General features: G+C 44.9%; 1 protein-coding gene across 3 annotated transcripts in view; it reads left to right on the forward strand.

The window, feature by feature from the left end:
* The window catches only part of NDUFAF8 (NADH:ubiquinone oxidoreductase complex assembly factor 8), a 71807-nt gene extending 70149 nt beyond the window's left edge, over positions 1 to 1658 (forward strand). For all 3 annotated transcript variants that reach the window (XR_013598768.1, XM_078654188.1, XM_078654187.1), the window contains one exon: positions 1269 to 1658. Coding sequence is in view for 2 of the 3 variants with exons in the window: in XM_078654188.1 (XP_078510314.1) it covers positions 1269 to 1289 (21 nt within the window). In the remaining variant the exon portion in view is untranslated. The remainder of the gene's footprint in view (positions 1 to 1268) is intronic.
* Positions 1659 to 17925: the final 16267 nt, after the last annotated feature.

The raw sequence follows: 17925 nt of genomic DNA on the forward strand, positions 1-17925 counted from the left end.
CACTTATGGCGGAACAAACTGCTTGGTTTTGCCAGCAGGACAAACATGGAGTTCTGGCACTCCCAGTCCAGCTGTCCTATGTTCAGGCTGCTCAGTTCTGCTGTCTAATTGAGTATGGGAAGGAGATAGCAAAGCAACGGATCATTCACTGAAGCTGCTGAAAGTCATTAGAGTCATCCTAGCAAAGGTCGTATGCATGGGCTCTATGCCATCTGATTCTCTTTCTTGCCCACATTCTACGTGTAAGAAATGGATACCATGGCTTTCTTAATAACATACCCTCAGCGGACGTCTATATGATGGCTGCAGGGTATTAATACTATGTGGATTTCATGCCAAGAGAGAAGCTCTACTAACAGACAGTAAGGAACAGTTTTTCACTCTTCATCTGTACCACAGCTACATTAATGGGGTTGAGTCATGGCTTAACAGTCATGTGATTGGGGGGTTTATTTATTTATCTTGGAGTTTTCTGTAGCGCCAACTAGACCTGCGGGTGTCCAAGTGCTTTTCAGTTAGAAAAAGCAAGCTTCATACTTCACAGTTATAAAGTAGTAACCGATATGTAGCAGACAGACAAGCCCACAAGCTAAAACGGAGTACTGATGTAAAACGTAACACATGTACTAGCTTACAAAACCTAGGGTAATTGGTTATATAAACCATTCAAAAATCATAGAGGGGCGGAGAGGAGGAGTCCTAATCGTGCCAGATTCCGTAACAGACAATTAAAAGAAAAAGAACTTGAAATATTCTGATCAGAACACTAAATGGCATTAGTATGCATACAAATATACTTCTGAACAAATAATGCAGGTAAGTAACCTTTACCGTACTACCCTACCTGCATACAAATTCAGTTATGCTGGGTTTCTAGGTGTTTTTCCAAATAAACGGGGATGTCGAGGGTCACTTAGATTAAGCAGCCCTTTCTTTTTTAAGACTATTGTCTGTTTAGTAGGCTGAACTGAATCTTGGGACTCGGTCCTTTAGATGGTAGTGACATCATATCCCTTTTACTCTTAAATTGTTGAATCGCGCGCAAAAAAGAAAATCTCCGTTTTGAAACGATGTAAACATTATATGGCTATGCTTTTAACGACAATGTCAAATATTCTAATATTAAAAAATAAAAAAAGAACTCGATGTGTAATGTGAGAATGTGTATATGGTGCAGGTTCATGGCTTGCCAGTTGCACGAGAGGATAACAGAGACTCCTTCGTGCGTGTTATCTTTTTAACAGTCTTGCTGTCCCTTGTCTTACCAGGGAAAGAACCTTTCGAAGTAACGCCGCTGCGCCCACGGAGACGTGTGCTTGATGGAGGTACCGGTCGGACCGAAGAAAAGTTCAGCTTCGCAGAGATTCCTTTCAGCCTCTCTTGGGGTGTGATTTATAAATGATGTGGTATTGAAAAAAAACACACACAAGCACAAGTAGCTCACCCTAGTCTGAGGCTGTAATTAGGCACACCAGAGTTTAATGCTGTGCATGCCTCGTGGGTATGCATCAGGGAGAGTTGTGCTGGGCATTGTCCGAACGATTTGTCATCTGTGGCCAACAAACTTTAAACGGAAAGAGAAAGTGCATGTTTCGGGATCTGCAGAAACCATTGTAGTGGATGCTTTTCATGCAATAAAAGTACCATATGAAAGTGTACTGGTAGCCTGTTTCTGAATCTCACCCAGGCCCATCCTAATGAAGATCGGCCGTGATATTTTGAAAATATGCTAATGTTTTTATCTTCCTTACTTAAGAGGCACGCCTCCCTCTTGAACAGAATGATTAATTGAACTATTCAGCCAAGACAAAGGCAAGAACGCTTGAAGATAGGAATCTGTTTCAAGGGCATTCAGAGTATGTAACTGAACAAAGGTCAGGAACCAACAAAATAAGCATACAAGTCAAACACCGTTATTTCTGAAAAGGTAACTGGTGTCAGATCAAAGACCGAGGAAGCCCTCAAGCTGGTAATCCTGTTCACTAATTCTAGATCTGAGCTATGTCTTTAGCTATCATTTGTATTAGGAGGATTAAGACGGTTGCAGCCTCGTAGTAAAGTTATTTTCTATTAACACCAGCTCACTCAAATGCTGTGATTCGGGTTTAATCTCTCCCTCAGTTGCCTTCTGGGTTCAAAATTATTCGCAATTAGAAACATCAGCCTGTCCTGTGGTGTTAAGCTTGTGTAAAACATCCCCATTATTTTTTTTTTTATCACAGTGAACAGTTTGATTACGTAAGGTTAATTCTGTAAAATAGACTTGTCTTCTGTGTTCTTTTCATGGTTTTATCCTCCAGTTAGGAAAGAACTACCCAAGATCACTTTTTGTGGACTGTGCATAGTAACATGTGACATCACCTTAGAACTCTTTCCATGAGGTTCTAAGCTCTCAGGACCTATCTGCCTAGACCAGATGAACTGCGCCTTAACTGTATAGATCGCTTTTGCAAGGGTGATAATACTGATTTACTACCTGGAAGCAGTTGGATCAAGCTGCTTCAAAGCACTAACTACTTTGGGATTTTGAAAAATGTAAATGCCTAAGGATCTCACCTGTACGCCTACTTTGATAAACAAGCATTTTGTAATGAAGAATTAAGGGGAATGATAGCTTTCCTGTCCGAAAGTAGCTGTAATAGCAATATTATGTAATGCATGTGAGAAAAACTGGAGATGTATTAATTGTAGCCAATCCTCTGAGAAGGTTTGTGATTGGTTTAAAGGGGTTGTTTTGGAACACCCATGCATTTGGTGGGTGACCAGTATGGAGCTATACCTCCATGAGGCCGTACAACTTCATATTACAGGAAATGTACAAGGTTTACAGTGCAGATACTGGTAGTGCTTCGCTTTAACAGTAAGTGTTGAACGTGTGAGGATGATGTGGCTATTTGCTTGGGTCAAGTATCAAGGAATGGTGAGACAAAACACTTTATGCAGTACCATGATGACACGATTTGCCGAAAAAGAAGTGTTACTTGCCTGGAACAATGGGGAATGTTACCAAGGGCCTTATCGCCGTTTTAGCTGGAATTTTTCCCGCTAAAGCGGCGATAATTTGATCGCCCTATTACCTAGCTGTCGCTAACACCAGTTAGCGACAGCTATTAGGAGATAGCGATCATCTTGGGGCCCACTTTGCATGTCAGCGATAATTATCGCTAATGACATGCAAAGTGGGCGTGCCAAGATGTTAGCGACTGGAAACAGTCACTAACATCGCTATCTCCTATTACCTACTTTTATCTCCAAAAGCTAACACCTGCCCAGAGCAGTTCTTAGCCATGTTATCCAATGGAAGGTGGATAACATGGCTAAGAGCATTGTCACGATAATGCATGAATATCGCTCATTTTTCAGCGCTATTCATGCATTTCCCGCGATTTTTACCGCTTTTGAGATAAACCTTGATAATATCGAGGTACCTCAGCGGTAAAAATCGTCGGAGCGCGGCGATATTATTATACCCGCTAACCAAGCTTAGCGATAATTATCGCTATTGCTTGGTAATATGCCCCAATGTGCTGTAATAATTTGTTACAGTTTCCCATTATTTGACTACTACCATTTAGTGTTTGTATCGAGACTAGGTCTACCATTGAGCAAACAACACTGCATGGAGAACAAGTCTGTAATTGGACCCCTGTGAAGTGGATGAACTGGGGTTTGGCTTTATTTTACGATTGTTCAGCCAAAAGATGGCAACAATGTAAAATAGATACAGAAAGATGCATGTGCATTGGCATCTGGTTCGTGATGCAAAATTGATATTACAGCATTTCTGCTTAGAATGCAGCTAGCAAGATCTCTGACTATATTTAAATGGCACGAAAGAGCAATTTGGAACCTGTGCTCGAAATTAAAAGAAAGTTTACTTACTGTGGGATCCCACAACTTGGGAGTGGCCAAAAGTAGAAAAAGCCCTAAGCAGTGAAGCCAGTGACAGCTAGCCTATACATTATTTATTTATTTACTTGTACATGTAGCCTAGAATCACATTTCCCCCTGCCTCCTGGTCCTTTTGTTAACCTGCTCCTGACATACAACCACCCCTCACCCCCAAACCGGTCTGGACCTCTTCTGTATTATTCTGCCCCAGGACCCCCTCCTACAAATCCTGGTCTCCTTCTTGGTCCTTCTGGCCCTGATCCCAATCTTCCTGGCCCTGATCCCAATCTTCCTGGCCCCACCTAGCCCTGATCATCCTGGAATCCATAGTTCTGGACCTGTTTCTTGTCCCCGTGATTGTGTTCTCCAGCAGGTGTTGTGTAGTTCCTATATTACCCATGCAGGACCTGCGCTTTTGGATAACATAAACTGTAGGATTGGTGGCAGACTAACCCTGAACACCCCCACGACATATGTTAGCCTGTTTGCATTAGCTAGCTCATGGGGCCACTAAAATCTCCTCTTATCGGGGAAATAATAGTTTCTGGCAACCTTATAACATGACAACCCTGATCCCCCAGGATCGTGGAAATAATGTACTACTTTTCGCTCAGTCACTCGTGCTCACGTATTCGGTCTCAGAGTTACACAGAAGAAACAGTTGGGCGTGTTACAATAAGTATTTATTGCACAGTTGTTCTTCTAGTGTATAATATATGTGCTGCGACCACCGTTAGACAGTAGCAGAGATATATGATCAGCAGTGCAGTGAATATAAAAGGATCAGTACAGTTCTACCATTTTGCAATAGTCATGAACACATACATGGATATAAAATACATGATAAAAGAAAGCGTGCGTACTGCTACGATGCCTATTTAGTTGTACCTAAGTGTACCTAGCATGTGTGTTCGTTTGAAGCCAAGAATCCCTCTAGGTTTAGTCTAACCCCATTACCTGAAGCAAGAGAGTGTGGGACCCCATCCTCGTCTCGAGTTGGACACCCCTCAAGGTATGTTTAGACTACTGTCAGCTGGACCGTCTGCATGCAGGACCCTCAGCGTCTCTGGTAAGTGTGTCGGCCTGGAAGTCTTGGTTCCCTCTAAGTAATACTAGCAAGAGGTGCTGTATTTATACAGAAAAGTATCTAGGGTTCATTCGTCCCTTGTTTCTTGTTTTAGCCATTGTTGGGTTTGAGGATGATGTATGGGATGAACCTTGTTCGGAGATATTATGCAGGTGGGTGTAGCCCCTGCTTGGTTTCCAAGAACCCTTATGCATATTCATTCATACTGTGTCAGTTTACAGATGAAGTCATAGAACGTTATTGTTCAGGGAAACCCTCCTTCTGCGCCCACGACTAAAGGTCCAATCCTAAAAGGGTCATGACTGTCTAGTGTAGGGGAGGTGATGCAGGTGAAAGGGTATGATGTTACCCAGGCCTATATTAGGGTATCTATATGAAACATAACACAGGTTCTTGTGTTATTTTCCTTGTGGCATATGTCCATTTCTGGGCAATCCTCAGCCTGGCCCTTTTTCTGCGTTCCTGGTTTTTCTTAATTCTGTTGTTCCTCCTGATGTCAGTCTTCTTGGTCTGCTTGACCTTCTTGCAGCGGTAGCTCTTCCTCTAAGGCCGAGGAGTGTCACCCCCTCAGTAAAAATAAAATAACACAACATTATTATAATTTAATTTTTTACAGGACTTGTTTAACACCTTGGCTGCTAGAGTTATTTTCCTCCTGCGCTGGGCCATAATGGAAATGGGTGTGTTCATGACGAGCTCAGCTCGTCATGAGCACACAAGAGGTGTACCTCATGACGAGCTCGTCATGAGCACGGAAGGGTTTAAGAGGTGGGCTGCGCTCTTAACCAGCAGTGGGAGGAGTGGTATGTGCACTTAAGTGCACATGACTGTTTGGCCGGCCATCTTGGGCCGGCCAAACAGTCATGCGCACTTTGCATGTTCTCCACCCAGGCTGTAGTATAGCGTGGGCGGAGAACCTGCACAGGCTTATAGACACCATCTCCGTGCCGAACCACAGCGCTCGGACCAATCACGTCGCTGCTATTAGCAGCATCGTGATTGACTAGGGGAGTCTGGAAACCTGTACTTCCTGTTCCTGCGGCGTCCACGGAAGAAGAACGAGGAGAGGTGCCGGCGGCCAGGTAAGTGGAATATTCTTTTGCAGCTGCCACTGCCTTCTTGGCTTTAGTCTTCCTAGTCTTGGTCGTACTTGTCCTCCTCATTTTCTCCCTCAGGTCAACTAGGTATCACCTCCAAACCTGTCTCTCAAGTTTTTGTTTTCTTAGTGCCATACAGAGTTTTATTTTGATTGGCAAGAATACAGAAAAAAATTCCAAGAGGGATCTGTCTAAACAGCCACCTTTGTAGGACAAGGTCTACCAGACAAGCTTCCTTGGAAATTCATTCCACTTGTTGCTTACCCTTGGTATTTTCTGGCTTTCTATTTGCTGGCTTTATTTGTTTTAGCATGTCCAGGATAAGTGTGCCCTTTCCAATGAGAAAAGACTTTGCACAGCAACCCCCCTTGCATTCTTCTATGAGTGCTCCTTTCTGTAAACAGCCTGTAAATCTTGCATTTATTTTGTCACATTTGCTGTGCATTCAAAGACCATCTCCTGAAGGAAGCATGGTGTTTACTTTTCTTTCTCTGACATCAAAGTGAGAGGAATTATGTGACAATCTTGCTGGATACTGGGGGTAGAAAAGAGGTGTTTTCTAGCATACCCAGCATTTAAATGAACTGCAAGTATTTCAGAATATATCAGAATTAGGAACACAAATGAAACACATTTTCTGTTTATTCTGAGGTGTGTTGGACACAAATGGGGTGAGGAGCTGGCCTAATGGCTAAGGCGCTCGACCTCCGACCTGGGGATCTGGATTCGAGTCTCGGTAACAACGCCAAAACCTCCTGTGATTCTGGGCAAATCACAATCTCCCTGTGCCTAAAAAAAAAAAAAATTATAATTAAAGTGTGTCCTCATGTAAAAAACGTAACTTGTGCTATATAAAGCGCTCTGATACCTGATTCGGTTCAGGTCTAGTTTGCGCTATATAAAACTCCACAAAAAAAAAACGTTAATATGATCAAATCAGTCAAAAACTTTATTTTGGTTGACAGAACCATAAAAGTACACTATAACATACATTAATAAACACACAGCTCATAAAATTCAAAATTCAATACAGAACATGCCAAATCAGTGCAACTTGTAACTCTTCAATAAGAATGGCACATGAAAAGAAAAAGTGCTGAACATCAGTGCTAAGGAGATTACCAGAGCAACAAGAACCCCAAGAGAAATCCTAAACAAGCATTTACAATGCAATGGTTTTGCCTTTGTTAAAGTTTGAGCTATTGGCAATGCTCTTGACATTATTTTTATTTATGTTTTTTGTTTTAACATAAATAAATGGCATTGTCATTTGCAATGCCACTAGCTTTATCTTTCGCAAATGACACCCACAAACACCTACAGAGAGGTCCCCCAACACACACCCACACAGAGCCCCCCCACACACTGCGAGCCCCCCACACTGCGAGGCCCCCCACACACTGCGAGCCCCCCACACACACTGCGAGCTCCCTCCACACACTGCGAGCCTTCTCCACACACTGAGAGCCCCCCCCACACACTGAGAGCCCCCTTATCGTAACGGTCCTTCATGCTCTCACTAAATCTAGAGTTTACACGAACACATGCTTGTGCTCAGCTGACTCTCAGCCCCACGATTTCAGCACGATAAATAAAATCTGGCATCGCACAGAAACAGGGCATCCTAAATGTACATATTGACAAATTACAATAAATAACAAAGGCCTTAACAAAGCTTACATGCGCAAACATTTACATCTTAAATGCACAGTTTGCCGATGTATAACTTTGCACTGAAAGTCGTCGGATCTGACCTTATCCTAACGGTCCTTCATGCTCTCACTAAATCTAGAGTTCACACGAACACATGCTTGTGCTCAGCTGACTCTCAGTCCCACGATTTCAGCACGATAAATAAAATCTGGCATTGCACAGAAACAGGGCATCCAAAATGTACATATTGACGAATTACAATAAATAACAGAAAGGCCTTAAAATGTAAGCATTTGTTAGAATTTGCAAAGTCCAGGAATAAAGTTGACATGCGCAAACATTTATATCGTAAATATACCTATTGACGATGTACAAAAAAGAACTCAAAGGTATTTAAAAAAAACCATGGTTAAATTGGCCAAATGTATATGCAACACAATTTAAATGTAAAGTGATACGTATTCTTACTGCTTTGTATGTGCGTATAAAACAGAAAAATGTGCTCGTAAATTACCTGAATAAGTCACGGCAGGATCAAAATTCCGCCAATAGCAGCGCATCCAGAGCAGGAAGGCAGATGCCAGCAATGCCGGACCAGATTCAGGGGCGTTCCCGAGAATTGGGAGAGACTGAACAACCAACAAAGCGCCTAGAAGATTGACTAGCACCAAAAACAATAGCCTGTGACTTAACCCTGGATCGAAAACCCAAGCACTAATGCAAACAATGGCACATCCCTGGATGAATCATCACTTACACTGACAACAACCACACATACGACCCACGATAACACCAAAACTGGTTGGTGGATCGTTTTCCTTAGGAGAGAAAAAACACCGGCTAACCCGCTGCTGAAAAAACTCAGGACAGCGCAAACACGCCAGCTCGCGAAAAACACTTGCGCAAGGGGGGCAACTCTGAGATAGTAAGGAGAAAAGCAAGACAGAGAAGGATCCCACCTAGCAGAGAAAAGACTTACCACACACCATGCACCAGCAGCACATCACTGGCTCAAAATCTGTCAACACTATTATAGCCATGTGCACACAAGACACACTGTTTCTAGACCGTGGACAAGCCTAAACTCCACTCCTAACCATGAACATATTTTAGCCTCTTAGGTGCTGCGCCTATTCCAACGGCCGACGGCACCACTACCTCAGGAGTGCTGCCGTCGGCAGTTGGACGTTCGAACCTCACCTGCGCAATGGAACGTTCAGCACTGGAGCTGGACGTTCCATAGCTGCTAAAAGGCTAGTCTGGGACAACCCAGTGTTTGGCAATACTGAGCAGAGGACTCCAGTTCTATGAGAAAACATAGCTCCAGGACAGCACAACTCCGGGCCATAAACATGCAAAGCAAAAAACAGCTGTTAAAGCATGGAAATCAGCGAATTGCATATTCTACAGCAACACATTCTGTGGCAGGTCATGTGATCACTCATTAATCCACATGTCCCATGTCCTTTGCGTGTATCTTGCCACTTATATTTTGCAAAGGAGGGACGGATTCAAAGTGGACAGGAGCAACAGATATTCCCGAGAGGAAAAGAAAGCGATCCCTGTAGGGAAGCTCGAAGGGTCATTGATTGTGGTGGGTCAGTAATCCAGGGGAGGAAAGGAGAGCATCGGGATGAGGCAACGTCTCCTAAAAATGCGGGAGGTGGCAAGGTAGGGGGCATCGGCGCGTAAATGGTGCCAGGGGGACAGCTTCTAAAACGGAGAGAGATACACAGTGTGAAGGAGTGCACCAATTCTTTATTCCCATTGAGAGGGGCCTCGTGATTGCCAAGGGGGGCGGGTATGGGAGCAGGAATAGCTGAGGTCGATTGATACATGTAGCGCAGTAGTCGACACCTCTTCTTGGAAAGTTTAAATCCTCACTTTAATCAAATAAAAAAAACATCCTTTACAAAATGATGAGAGCTGCTTTCTTAGATCATGGCATTAAATGCTGACCATGATCGGTGAATAGCGAATCTGGTCCTGCTTTGACGGACAAACGTGTCTTCCAATGGCTAGCCTCCATTTATGGAGCTAGCCAATGGAAGACTGGGGCGGATTCCAAGCCCCATACTATACTCATTAGGTTTTCGCCTGCGCGAAAAAGCTGCGCAGAGCGCAGCTTTCGCCAGGCAAGACCTAAAAACAGCGTTGTAGAATATCAGTCCTGCAGAATTCCCGTACGCCATAAAAAAAACACAAAACCATGTCATGCACCAGGTACAACTGAGCTCCCATGAGAGTAGAAGATTATAAAAAAAATCCTCAACCAAAGTATCGGGCCACATGCTATCATAACAGTCCACATATTACACCCCTGGAAGGTTAGGAGCACAACTGAAGACAGTGGATTTTCCGAGGGCTAATAATGGCTGCTACAGACCTTCTGCTCAAATATTCCAGTATTTGTTTAATTATTTTGTCAATATAATTTAGAACAATTTACACTTAGAGGGAGACATTTTCTGGTAGCTTGATAGCATTTCTGCTTTCAGCATTAACAGTCATTAAAGGCCCTCCCTCATTTGGTCCCACATCTGCAGCTTAGGTGCATAACTTGGTAGACAGCCAATGAAGAACTCACCAGGGGGGTTGATGATATAGTGAAATGGTCTATGATAAAAATAAGATGCCCTTTAGAATAAGGAGGTCCAATATAAACGAGCCTCACATGGGATGTTGCATAATACAGATACACCATTTTACTGAAGACATCAATGGTCAGATGTTTAAAGAATACTGGTAAAAAAAAAAGTTGTCAGAATTTACCACCACACTTTCTGAGACCAATCCTTAATTTTGCAAACCGACCACGGAGATAAAAAATCCGTTCACAGAAAAAGAATTACCTAAGAACAACCTTCCTCATAAATATATGTTAGGCAGGTCACAATTTGCTCCCGACTGTTATTGGCTGCAGTCACACAGATGTTGGCCTGCAAGGGACAGCAGACTACCATCCCAGGCAATGTTTCAAAATTGACTACAGAAGAAAGCATATGGGCCTCATCGTCAGCCCTACAACGCACTTATTTCTGGCATACCCGATGGAGTGTGAGAAAGAGGGCTTTGGAAGTGCCTGAAGTGTGCAATGCAAAGGCCACACAGCATCGTGACAGCACTACAAAACGTGTGGCTATATATAGCGCTCCCTGCTCGGCAGACTTCACTAGGAGGCGATAACATACTCATCTAATCGATGGGTTGTTGTTACTAGGGCGACTGACAGAACCCAACGCAAGTGTCAAAAGCTGGCAAAGTGGGATGGAATGGGGGTCGGGCACAAGGATGTCAAGCTGCGAGATTCTCCTCCTCTGCTGCGTGAGGCTGACACTTATAATGCACAGTGCTCTTCTGGTGTATGCAATAAAAGCCATCCTAGCGTTAGTACAAGCAGTGCGGAATGCAGCCTCCCGGCCACCTACAGCCACAATCACATCACCTCACTTCTGATATCACAATATTGCCTGTCATTTTCTAACCTACGTCGCCATCTATATAGGCCATTGTGAAGGTGCACACACACAGTACAGTAAGAACACTTTGAGGCAAATTCAGAATGAAACAGATAGTATAAGACCTGGAACATTGGTGCAGACTGATCAAAGGGTATTTGGGTTATTAGCAAAAACTAACAAACATTGGCAAAGCCGATTAATTTGATCTTGCTAACCTATTGGCTTTGCCACTGCTTTTAACCAATAATTAAAAAAAATAGAGAGAAAGGCCCCAAGGTAGCCACTCCTGTCTGTTATGTCATTCAACAGACGTGCGCAAGCATGATGATGTATACTCCATCATACATGTGTGCTTATGCAGAAAAGTGGTTTAAATACTGCTGACCTGCCAGCACAAACGGATGCTGCCAAGCCCTCCCAAAAGAAATACAAATACTACACAGCTAGGGGAGCAAATGAGAAGCAGGTTGGGGGGTATTTGATGAGGGTGAAGCAGCACAAAATGAGACAAATTAATGACCTAAGTACTATATTTCTTAAAAACTGAGATCTATATTGTCCAGCTGTCATTTTAGAATTGGCGACAGTGACTGTAGGTACAGTTAAAACGAAAGACCCACATGAAATGTTTTCTACTGATTACTAGTAACTTTTACATCATTTGACAACATTTTCCATCCTTAAAAAAAAAGGAAAATATATGCCTCAGAGATGGTTCCCAAACAGCTTTGCGCACGCTTGTCAAATGATGGCGTGTTTGATATTACACTACATTTTCCATAAAAGACGGCATTTAATCCAATTTAGTCGGTTTCATTTGAAAAAAAAAACAAATAAAACCTAATTGAATAAGAGGGTTCATGAGTCAGAATCTGGCTGGCTCTGTCAGTCAGCTCACACAGCAATTCCCTGTTTGTGAACCACTTTATGGAAAGAGAAGACAGTGGGTGACGTTTCAGGAGAATGGGCATGCTGCCTCCTAGGAAGACTGGAACAAATCCTATGTCAAGTGTGAAGAGTGCCCTTTGTCTAAAAAATAAATAGTTATGTTTGACCAGAAGGCCGGCAAACTCAAATTAGTTTCTTTGAGTCAACATGCACGTTTTCTTTCCCATGAAATGCCGCCCATTCAATCAGCACTAGTACTGAAGCAGAGAAACACGGTTTGGGGAGCGCTTCACAGCCTTTGTGTATGCGTTTTGTGTCTGAGTGAGGGAACCACAAAGCTCAAACGTGTTTTGTGGTTATGCAAACATGAATGATTGTCAATTGCACGTGGATTGTGTTGTAGGGGGTATCCGGTTGCCAATCCACAAAATGGCTCCATATGCTGTATGGTTGTGGACTGACTGTAATGATTAATTATACATCTGTGTGGGTAGTCTGCTATCGCCTCGTCGCAGTATACGCATATAGCATGCAAACGAGGGCCCAGCTCTGTTTACACTACACAGAGAGAGCGAACGCCGAGGCAGCCTTCGTGGACCCGGCAAGCTTGAACCCCTCCGCAACAGCATTTTATCAAACGTCGTGGGGCAGGCCAAGGGCAACAGTTTTCACTTGGGCAGGGCACGTGCAAGCATAACGGCCGATGTGAGCTTTCCTATGTGCAAGAACAGATGCGAGTGCAGGGAGGACACTGCCAGTGCTGACTGCAGACTAGGGTTAACATCTTCAAGCGGCTCGTGCCTTCACCAGAGGTCCCTCCCTGGTACTTACCTCAGTAAATTAAACCCTCCTTTGGGCATAGTCTTTACCCCCTTACTAAGCCTGCTAGCTGTTTGGCTGATTAACAGGTCACCAAGGGCACTCATTAGTTATTCCATTTTCTTGCTCAATCTACGTGGGCTCAATGCATTTCTGCGGGGACTCGAGTTATGTGCGATGCTGGACATCAATAGCAAAGACCGCAGTAGAGCGCCTACTGGCATTTGAGATTATGTAGCGCTATACAAGGTCTTTCATGTGTTCATAAAAGTGAGCAGGGTCGACAGCCCTAGATGCCAGGTTATGACGCGACAGAAGGTAAAATACACTCATTTCACACTAACAGACTGCTCCGATTATTCATTAACAAGAATTACACCAGGGGCAGACCTTCGGGTCCGTGACGTGCACTCTTGAGCCCAACAGAACAGTACCTTTGATACGGGGTTTATTTATAAAGTTTTATATAGCGCAAACTTGATCCCGAAGGATATCGGAGCGCTTTACAATTTGAGGCAAAGGTAACAAATCAGAACAGAGTGTTTGGATTGTTTCCCCAGTCTTTCACTATCCTAGAAAAAGGGTCCATTTGGATATAAATCAAGTATGATTATTATAGAGAACCCCAACCATGGTATTATGTTTACAATTCTGAGTTTGTGCTTCTCCAGACCAAGCACTCTTAAACTATACTGTCTACCAGTTTGGATGACACCTGGCAACCACACCTTGCAGTCCTCTGTCCTACGCAACATCTCCTATACACCGATCCACACACCCACGATCGACTGTCTCTGCGCAGTGTGCGTGATGTGAAGTGCTCCTACACCCCACACTGGCATGAGTGGCACTATGAAAAAAATTAAATGCATCTGTGTGGTGCACGGTGGCATTCCCTCCCCATGCCTCGCCCCCTTTCCGCTTCCCTCTAAATCAGCTTGAAAAAAAGCGTAGCCACACTATTTGTCTGGGTCTAAAATGAAGCAATCAACAAAAGCTGCACTGCTTGCACGACCCAACAACCCACCCACCCGCAAAGCTTAAATACAAAAAAAACACTGAATGGATTCTCTGCAAGTAGTTCAAATTACTTGGTTTGAAACACAGGCAAACTTGGCACAGTTATCTTCGAAAACTAGGAGAAAGAAGAAAGAAACATTGCCCGTCTTCATTTGAAGTGAAGTAAAGCTGGCTAGCATCTTGGCAGCGTGCTTTCCGCTCTGTAGCCATGGGCATCGAACGGGTGCTGGGCCCTACTGCAAGCTGGCATGGGGTAAAATGCCATCAGGCCCCCTTTGCAGGTGCGGGCCGGCTGGGCATTGTTCTGGGATGCAGTCACCGTGCAGTAAAGGGGCGCACACAACAGTGTAGCGAGGCCTGCCCCATTCATTCCCGGTCACTGCGGCCCTCGAGGAGAGAGCCGGAAGGAAGCCGCGGACCCGGCTGTGCACATGGCGATAGTGCGGGGTGGAAACGTGGAACCGTGGCAACCACGAAACTTAGGAAGTCTTCAGGGTGGAGTCGTGGTGTCATGGTTCAGAAACAGCTGACCTGCCTCGTCCTGCTCAGTAGCGATCAAAACTTGTGGAAACTGATGTCATGCATAATGGTAGCTCAGTGGGTGCAGGACCCGCTCCTGAGATATGCGCGGGTTCCTACCACTTACTGATACTGCCTCGCGCCTTCTGTCGAGCTTTACGTGTATTTCGTGGCACACGGGTTCGAGTGCTGCAATACGTCCAATCATACAAGCACAAAGAGACAGCCCAGTTTGCGGTATGCGCTATAAAAACAGCTCAAACCCAAATCAACAAAATACACCTCTTCAGAGTATTGAGTGATCCTGTCCCACACAAGAATTGGGCACCATTCATTATTTTAAACATTCGCATGCACCATTAGCTAAGGTAGCTCAGTGCACGAGCGCCTGCTGCAGAGACCCGCTTTTGGCCTGGAAGGCCCCAGCTCCTGCTTCCTTTTATCTGCAGACAACACAGCAAGAACCATTGTGAGGTAATATTAGCACCTTCCGCTAGCGCCTAGAAATGATAGTTAGTTTGTACTATATGTGTGTGCTTGGTGTGAACACAATATCATCCTTATGTAATTACTACTGTAAACCATTGCAGAACGCATCCGCACCACCCACAGTAGTTCTAATACAAAAAAAACACAAACATGTCTATGCATATTCCTTGTTAGAATGGCTCCATACTCTGGAGGCACCGGCGATGGTGAACTGAGATTTTGTTTGGCTCTCCTGCAGGTGCGGATTCGCTCTTTTCGGATATTGCCGTGGACAATGCGGGGAACAGCTGTGGACCGGGTCGAGTCTCGGCAGGGCGCCTGAGGTGGGTCCGGCTCGTGGCGGCGTGCGGCGCTGGAGCGGGGCCTAGGGGGGGAGGGGGAGGGAGGGGGGGGCTCTGCGAGCTGTCAGGGGCGATGCGGGAAGTGCACTTTAGAGCGGCCCGTACTCCTTTGAACAGGGTAGCTCCTCTGTGTGGCGCAGCCTCGGGGATTCCCTCTGGTGCGGGGTGGGTAAATACACTTTGCCGGCGTTGTGACACGGGCCGGATACCGGGGAGCAGGCAAGAAGGGGAGGCGGCGCTCAAGGGCACGCACCTTTTAATCTGCTCACTCGGGTCCCGGGAGCTCGTGGGGGGCTGCAAGGCGGGCGGTGCACTTCTCCTCGGAGATGGGTGGAGGCAGGGTGCGGGGCGGCCCCTGAGGACACGGTGTGGCGGCGGCTGCGATCAGCGGCGGCACACGGGTCAGGGCGGCCACGGCACGGCTCCAAGCACAAGGAGGCCGAGTTGGAAAGCCGGGACTTGGGGGCGGGGGAGGGGGGGGACTCGCGCGGGGGTTAAAAAGTAATTTTTTTTTAAAATAAGAAAACTTACCTGACTGCCTGTGTCCGCGTCAGAGCAGAGCTCTAGTGATGACGCGGCGGAGGCTCGGCCGGCTGGGCCAATCCCAGCGCGGCCCTGGCTGGAGGCGGACGGCTGCTTCCTTCGGCTGGGGAACTCGGCTTCGGGGGCCGGGGGGAAACAAAGGGACAATGCCGGGTGGGCACCGGCTTTAGAGGTCAGCAAAAGCCTCCACGCCATGTACGTGAGGCTCCTTCTCCTTCAGGCGGGTGCTGGCAATGCCGGACCAGATTCGGGGGCGTTCCCGGCTTTCGGCTGACGTCGCGTGACGTCGGCAAAAGCCAAAGAATCTCGGGAACGCCCCCGAATCTGGTCCGGCATTGACGGACAGGCCCCTCGTCCAATGGCTAGGCTCCATTTATGGAGCCAGCCAATGAATGACGAGGGCCGACCCAAACCCACACTACAGTTCTCATCAGGTTTTCGCCTGCGCGAAAAAGATGCGCAGAGCGCATCTTTTCGCCAGGCAAAACCTAAAAAGGACCGTGAAAGGGGTCCACTATGCTATCCAGAGAAATGTTACTGAGGCTCAGAGAGATTGACTAACCGCTGCAACACAATTTTAGTTCCATGTTGGCTAAAGTGCACAGTGCATTAAAACATACCCTGGGGTATTATTTAACAGCTTTCCTGGATCTAATGTGCCATACTGACTGCAGATAATTAGAGAGCTAATAGATATTGCAACTGATATTGTCTGTCTTGTATATTCTCTAAGCATTGTGCCGATCTGTGAGCCCAAGAAGACGTCAGAGGGAAGGAATCCACCAGGCACATTGTTTCACTTAGGTGCTGCAAACAAAATAGTTCTCCAGAGCATGGCAACCCGTGGAGCATACATTAGTGAAATTATCACTTTTGTTCCATGAACAAATAAAGGAATCTAAGATCTGGAATCCCTAGCTTAAATTTGTTAAATAGGGTTCTTGTAAACAGAGGATTAACATAATCCTAAAATTCTTCAAAGTGTGGCATACACTTGAAGGACAAGTAACAATCAGAAAGGCTGCTTGAGGAAACAGTAGCTAATCTTTTACTTGAAACAGTCTTCCAGTACATGATTTCACAGTTTCTCAGTCACTTGTTGGTATTAACGTGGGAAGAAGCCTATCCTAATCAGCCATGGTTTAATATGGCTTAGCCAATGAATTGGGTGCGACTGCTAGTTACTAATATGTCCTAAGTCTCTAAAGGTTGCCAGCCCCCATGTTGTCCATAATATAATCCATTATAAAATTGGTTTTTAAATTGGCTACTCCCGAGATTGATTTTATATTTAGGTCAAACCTTAATGGGAGTAAAGGTGCACTGGTGGGAAGTCTCAGCAATGATTTAATTAAAAAGGTTCCAGTTTTTCTAAAGCAAGTCAAGCTTTCATTAACCACATCGTTCCGCCTCACTCAGAGCTGCTCCACATGCTCGTGCCTTATTAATCTCCAAGGCAGGGGAAATAGTGTATGAAAAAGCCAGATGGGCAAACCTAACAATAGCCTTAACTCTGTGCCTTAAAGTCAGTGAGCTTTTCTCAATCTGAGCATTTCATCTGTGAAAACCAATGAGTCTCACCCCTGGGTAATCAATCGCAGATTGAGCTCCATGTATTTGGTATTTGGTTTTATGTCCAAGCCATGGTTTTTACAAAAGAGACTGAACTATTCCAAAAAAATATATAGTCCCCTAGGAGTTTTTGACAGAAGGAGTGTGTCAGTTGTGAATATTAACCCAGGGACCTTTAAACCAGCCATTTTGGGAAAGTCACTCTCACAATTAGTGGCGGCTGGTGACATTTAAAAGTGATGGTGCATAAACGTTGGGTATTACTTTTATATAGCGAGTGATGTGAACAAGGTCAGTGAACAAACCTGGGGTCCCGGGCGAGTCCCTCTCCCTAGAAAGAAATGAAAAAAAGATTGGCAAATGGTGCATTTTAAAGCAAATTAATGTAGCGACAAAGCAAGGCTTATTAAGAAGTGGGAATGTATAATCTTGAAATATTTGAAACACATTAAAAACTGCCCATATCTTCCTGCATTAATTTGTTTAACAGTTACTGTAATGTGTAAATTGTATAGCATGATAAATGTAGCCCTTTAAAATGTATG

The sequence above is a fragment of the Lissotriton helveticus genome, chromosome 7 (assembly GCF_964261635.1).
Source record: "Lissotriton helveticus chromosome 7, aLisHel1.1, whole genome shotgun sequence".
Taxonomy (NCBI): domain Eukaryota; kingdom Metazoa; phylum Chordata; class Amphibia; order Caudata; family Salamandridae; genus Lissotriton; species Lissotriton helveticus.